The sequence below is a fragment of the Lutjanus erythropterus genome, chromosome 20, assembly GCF_056507025.1.
Source record: "Lutjanus erythropterus isolate fLutEry1 chromosome 20, fLutEry1.hap2, whole genome shotgun sequence".
Classification (NCBI taxonomy): domain Eukaryota; kingdom Metazoa; phylum Chordata; class Actinopteri; order Lutjaniformes; family Lutjanidae; genus Lutjanus; species Lutjanus erythropterus.
The window spans coordinates 22,983,836-22,990,354 of NC_139336.1; the positions used below are offsets into that span (position 1 = coordinate 22,983,836).

At 38.2% G+C, this 6,519-nt stretch overlaps 1 protein-coding gene across 2 annotated transcripts in view; it reads left to right on the top strand.

The window, feature by feature from the left end:
• tnpo1 (transportin 1) overlaps positions 1-5,120 on the top strand; it is a 29,187-nt gene extending 24,067 nt beyond the window's left edge. Inside the window, exons 20-24 of one of the 2 annotated variants that reach the window (XM_084745452.1) lie at positions 544-619; positions 2,235-2,334; positions 2,427-2,501; positions 2,754-2,893; positions 4,015-5,120. In XM_084745452.1, coding sequence (XP_084601578.1) covers positions 544-619; positions 2,235-2,334; positions 2,427-2,501; positions 2,754-2,861 — 359 coding nt within the window. In that variant the 3' untranslated portion in view covers positions 2,862-2,893; positions 4,015-5,120. Of the gene's footprint in view, positions 1-543; positions 620-2,234; positions 2,335-2,426; positions 2,502-2,753; positions 2,894-4,014 lie in introns of those variants that run through there. The other variant, XR_014772600.1, reaches the window with a different exon arrangement.
• Positions 5,121-6,519: the final 1,399 nt, after the last annotated feature.

Sequence of the window (6,519 nt, forward strand, 5' to 3'; positions counted from 1 at the left end):
TGGCTTGGAGTAATCTGTCATTTCTTTTCAAAAGAACAAAAAAAACATTTCTGTTTTCTTATGTAAAAATTAACATTTGTGAGTTTAAGGGAGAAATCTCTGAAAGCCCTCATTTTTAGGCTGGTCATAAACACATGCTACACCTTAGGTAGCCTGTGTCCTCTCATTGGATCCCACATTTTAAAATCAAGCTAATGAATTTTAATCTGTTTTGAATAGCTTTTTCGATCCATATGATTTCTGAAAGCAGATGCCATTGTTTGCCTTTTTCTATGAATGTCCTGTCAAAGTTGTCAATGTGTTCTCCCTTAAACGTGTTGTATGTTTTTTTTAGAGTGTCATATTTTACATTTCCTCCCCCCTGACTGACGGGGCAGTAATAATCAACGCTAGTGAAATCTTCTATTTATTATCATACACAGATTCTGTTGATTTTTATGTCTCTGAGTTGTTTGTTTTTTCTTTATTTTTCTCCTCCCCCTCCTCATTGCTCATGTCTTGGTTGGCGTTTGGTGGTGTGTAACCGTGATTGCGTTACCTTAGCAATAACAATTGGTCGTCTTGGTTACGTTTGTCCTCAAGAGGTGGCACCCATGCTACAGCAGTTTATAAGACCCTGGTGTGTATTATTCAATCTTTTATTTAATTCATCTCCTCTCTGCTTTTCTTCCTCTCTTCTTGTCTCCTGTCTCCTGTTGCTCCCTCTTCTCCCCTGTTGCTCTCCTCCTCTCCTCACTTTCCTTCTCAAAAAGCAGTCTTTTCAGTTTGTTTCGTTCTTTTCTTTCTTATCAGTTTGTAATCATTGCCAACCATGTGACTAACCCTGTCCTCTTTTAGGTCCTACTTGTGATTTTTTTTTTTTTTTGCCTCAGTAGCACCTTCATGTATTCTACATTAATTTGTTTAATTTCTAGTTTTTTGTCATTTGTTAATTGTCGCTAACCTAAAAGATGCATGGGATCAGATTTGTCACATGCCTGCTGGTTCAACAACCGAGAAAGGATGCAGTTCTTTGCTGCAAAAGAGCACTCCTCAATCCCTTTCTCGTTTAGTAAAAGTCACCCAGCTGCATGTGCCTGTCCCAAAAGTGACCCCAAACCTTCTCTAGTCAATCTTATTAAAAGTAATGTTATTTTCAAGGTGCTATAGATGAGGTTTTGCTGAACACACTGCTCATAGACAAAAAGTGAAGTTATAAGAACTCCAAGCAGTTTTGTTAAAAGTAAAATTGTTTGATTTGTTTTGTTTAAATCTGTTTTGTGTGCATGCTTGACTTCTTGTGGTTATCGCTCAGGTCATGATAGACACAATTTTTCCTCACATGGATGCATAGAGTATAGTATGTATTTACTGATAAGGAAGACAAGTATTGACGATGATTAGAAAACACTTGAACATTACATTCATGTTAAGGATGTAAATGGACTAGATTTGTTTATTGCTCGTTCTTGAGGATTGGGACAAAACCATATTTTGAGAGAGGTGGTGATTTTTAGTCATCAATTAGGCTGGAAAAATATACTTTAAAAGGTGTCAACACAGATGTCCTCTCCATTGAGTATCTGATGGAGTTGACACAGAGTAGAAAAAAGTTTAGTCATAGTGAATAGCCATTTCATTTTTTAAAGTTGCTAAAGGTTCTCATAATAGTTTTGATTTAGAAGGTGTATGGAGTGGACATGTTACGTTTGAAACACATCTGATAGCAATATTATTTAATGAATTTGTCAAAAAATAGAAAGTTTACCTACTTGAACTTGAGCAGATTCCCCCTCCTTTTTTAAACCAGGAAGTGAGGCAGGATTCTTTAGGGTATAGCTACCCCTTTTTATGCCTGATTAATGTTTTTGTAAAAATCTGTGACCCAGCTTTAAAGAGCCAACGTTTTCACAAAAAGTATATTTTTCAACAAAGGCATTTTATACCTCTGTTGTCAGTGGGTTTTGTTAGTTTCAGAATTTGAAGGCTGTTAACACATTTTTTAATTATTTGAAGTTGTGAATTCTTGTTTGGGGCAAAGATGTTTTAAATGTTTAGAAGTTAAGAAATTAAAACAGACAAAAATGAACGTAACAAAATAATTTGTCCCAATTTTCAAGAATGGGTGTTATTTCTCACATATATAATGTTATTTGCAGTAGTCATTTAGTGGCAGTTGTTTATACAAGTTTTTCTAAAATTGTTACTACTTTTCTTTTATGTCTGGTGTTAAATTTGGTCGTCCCTGTTGTCAGGTGCACCTCTCTACGAAATATAAGAGACAACGAGGAGAAAGACTCTGCGTTCAGAGGAATTTGCACTATGATCAGTGTAAATCCAGGTGGTGTAGTGCAGGTGAGGTCAGCAATTCCATGGTAGTGTGCTCATTATGTTGTCAGTTGCTCTGCAAAGTGGAAATGTTGCCTCACATCTCTTCTCTGGAACAGGATTTTATATTCTTCTGTGACGCAGTGGCCTCCTGGGTAAATCCAAAGGATGACCTCAGAGACATGTTCTGCAAGGTAAAAGCTGGAAATTGCTAAAGAATTTACTGGATGAAATCACGATTAAAAGTAAAATGTCAGCAAAACTGAGATGATTCACTCAAGCAATTGTATTCAGTCACCCTGTCTGCCCCCCAGTGGTCAAATGGAGGAATAGCAGTTTCCACAGTTGACATGCTGATAATAAACTTGTCATGCACCAGATCTATTTTGAAAGACAGCACTCTGTTATAACTTGGTATGAACTTCTCTCCCGGTGTTTGATTTCAGATCCTTCACGGGTTTAAGAACCAGGTGGGAGAAGAGAACTGGAGGCGCTTCTCAGATCAGTTCCCCATGCCACTGAAGGAGCGGCTGGCAACCTTTTACGGGGTGTAACTGTCTCCACAGCAGTGTGCCTCATCACTGGGGTCAGTCTCCTCTCAATGATTTCAGTATTTAAAGTTGCAACATGTGAGATATTTCCAGAATTTAAATATAAAATGTTCAAAAAATGAACTAAAATTATATGAAGAAATAACATTTCTGATGTTGTGTGTGTATTGTGTTGATATCTACTGAAGTTAGCATGCTAACCAGCTAGCCTTGTCCCATCCTGTCTTGTAATGTTGCTTTATGACTCAAGAGGCAATAGTCCGATCCCCCCATAGTTTCAGCTGGGAGATGTGTTCAGGTGGCAAGGATGTTACTTTTGCGAGCTCCCTTAGTGTTAATAGTTTCCAAACTGGAGGCAATGTGATAAGCAAGCGAACACCTGATTGTTTCAGTTTTTTAAATGAGGATGTCCTCATCCTCGCCATGAGTCAGTGAACAACCTGAGTGATGTGTTAGTTGCCAGCCCTGGTTCTGTTTTTCAAAGTTTTGTGCTCCTGCTTCACTTCCAACCTATATCCTTTGTCAAAATCGATGCTGCCATCCTTACTGTTTTAGTTTCTCCTTATCAAAGCAACAAGAGAGACAACAAGAGACTAATTTATGGGGTTGAGAAGTGGCACCCTTTTTATTGGAATATCCTCAAAAAAGGTGCAGTTTAGAAGGAAAACAGGAAGCTACTGGGGGTTGCAAGTGAGAAACAAATTTGACTAAATGAAAATGAATAAATAACTGCTGCTTATCTGGACATTTTTTACCCTCCATCCGCTCAAATTTGCTTGCTCACTGTTTGTTAGGTAGGTGTGATTTAAGTAAACAAACTAAACTCACAAAATGTCAAGAAAGAAAAAACATATGTCCTCTGAATTTAAGTGTTTCTTTTACTGAACTAAGACAAGTTTGTTCATAAAACACACTTCATACTTGACAGAAACAGGTCTAGCCAGACGCAAGCCAGCTAAGAGTCACTAGTTGCATGGCTAACTCAGTGAGCTGCAGCTACAACGAAAGATAGTTACAGCAGAGTATAATCAGCAGCAGTAAGCCGTAACTTTGGTAATATGAGAAGACATATTTTACACGTTGCTCTTTAATCTAAAAGAAATGTTGGTGTAGGATTGTGTTGTATTCTAATGAGGCCTTTCTTTCTTCTGCACAGGTTATTCACAACGGGAGACACTATAGGGAACCTCTTTTACCCAGGGAACATGTTACCCTTTACTAGGGGGGAAGGGTCTGCCTGCTGAGGGGGAGGGAAGGGGTGCGGACCCCTCCCTGAACTGATGGAAGGGGTGGGAGGGAGGTGGTAGCTGCAGTGCTCACTGCCCCCATGCACAGGCAAAGGGGGGAAAGGGGCTGGCAGAATAACCTTATCATGGGAGGAAAATTAATCTAATCACAATGAGAAATAATGAAATCGAGCACCTTTTTCTTTCCATTTATTCCCCAAACAACTTGTTTTCTGTTACTCAAACTACTGAAAAGAAACGTAAGCAAAAATGGAGAAAAGTTTGGAAAACTCTGTGAAGCATTTTCTCTTTAATTTTGGTTAGATGAGTTTGCACATATTGAAATTTTGTGCAGAAAATGGTCTTCAGAGCAGATTTATAATAATTTCCGCCAGATAAACGACATGTAGACGAAGAAGTGGAAGGTTCATTAAGAGATATTTTCTCTCTAAATACAAGGATAGCTTCAAACTAAGGAAAAGCAGCGGATGCAAAGAACGCATCATTTTGGATCTAGATTCACAATGCTGCATATCACCAAGAATAAATGATCACCTATACAGTTATCAGATTTTTTTCAGTGTTCCTATTCTTTAGCAGGGCAAAGGCTGTTAATTATGTTACTGGAGAGCACAAGATTTACTTTAAAGAGCAGCTTTTCTGGGAATAGGTAGCATGCTTGTATCATTGTGAAAAGCTGTGGAACATTAGTGATGTGTGTTGCGTTTGACAGCTGTCATTGCCCTGTGATAAGGTTCTTCTTTGACCTTGTAATTTATCTATTTACAGTACTTTTTTTTTGTTTTTGTTTCCTCTTACCAGAGAATTACGGCGATCGGCTGTAATGTAGCATGACTGGGTTTACACGGCAAACTTTAGGACATGTGTAAAATCTTGGCTGTGATGTACTGTTTGGAGTGAATCTCCCAGTTTGGTCTTGTGGTGTGAATGTTAACATGGACATTCATCAGCAAGCATTAGCAGAGCTTTAGATGCTTACAATCCTTTATATTGTCTAAGCCTCATGAAGGAAAAGTGAAGGAGAATGACACGAATCCTGTCTTAGTGATTTTTGTGACTTTGGCTGTCAGAACCATGCAGTCCATGAATGAATGTTAAATATGTTTATTTCTCAATGTACTGAAGTTTTTTTTTTTCCTTTATTGGGTGTTTGGGTGTTTGGCTTCTTGTGCTAAAAGCATGATCTTGAGGATGACTGTATAATGTTTTGGGTGGTTGTGTTTTGTGGGGTACTTGGATGCTTTCATCTCTTGCATGTTGGTGGCCCCTCACACCCCAACATATAGTGGGAGGGGGGATTATGGGAGGGAGGGGAGCTTCAATTAAAGGGACAGCTCGGATTAAATGAGGCGGGGTTGTATGAAGTACTTATCCACAGGCAGTGTATTAACTACAGTAGACGGCAGACGACATGCCCCCAGTTTGGAAAAACAGGAGGTGTATCAGTGTAGGAAGCTAAGCTATGTACTGCTGCAAAACGTATTTTAGCCAATACACCATATTTAGACATTTTGTCAATTTATTAAGTTTATTAAGCTTAACTGTTTAATGTGCACTTGTCACGTGAGAAATAAAAAGGCAGGTGTTAAGAGTGCATTAAGTAGTTTAGTAATTTTCTGCCTTTTTTGCAGTAACTGTGTTGCTTTTTAATGTAATATATTTTTTATTCTCCATAGCTCTCCATTATAACCACTTGTTCATATTGACTAAACTAGGTGTCACGTGTTTGACCTATGTCGGGCAGAAGAAGAGTCAAATGAGGCCTCTTTAAATCTGAACACGCTCTGAGGTGGAGGAAAAATGCCTGGTGATACCTGTTATCTCTCACTGAGGTTTGAGGTTTTTTAAAGCCAGCTTATGCAAAGAAAGCCTTGCTATGTTGAGCTTGCTTAATAGTACAACACTCTGATATACTGCTGCCTCAGTCTGTTACTTTGTGTTATTGTGCGACTTTGTTGAAACCAAACTAACCTTGTAAAACACCAGAGTCACAATAATACAAACATACTAACCAATCGAGGCAGCAGTAGACCAGCAGCTCCTATGTTTTGTGAGATAAAATTATTTATTTTGTCAATTGAGTTTGGTTGATTTGAAGAAAGCAATATTTAGCTTATATAACAGCAGTGACAAGGCAAAGTGGTGCAAATATTTTAAATACATTTATGCTGATATTGATTTTTATTTTAGGTAAAATACATTTTGCTCCTGACCCTGTCCACAGCAGTTCATTGCTTAGCTTCCTACACTGGTACTCCTGCTGCTCCTCCAAACTGGGAGAGTGTCAGCCACCATCTACTGTAGGTAATACACTGGCTAAGTTAGTATCTCATACAATCCTGGTTGAAAAAAATCCAAACTGTCCCTTTAAAGTTTTAAAAAGTACATAGTAAACATTAATGTTTTGCAACACT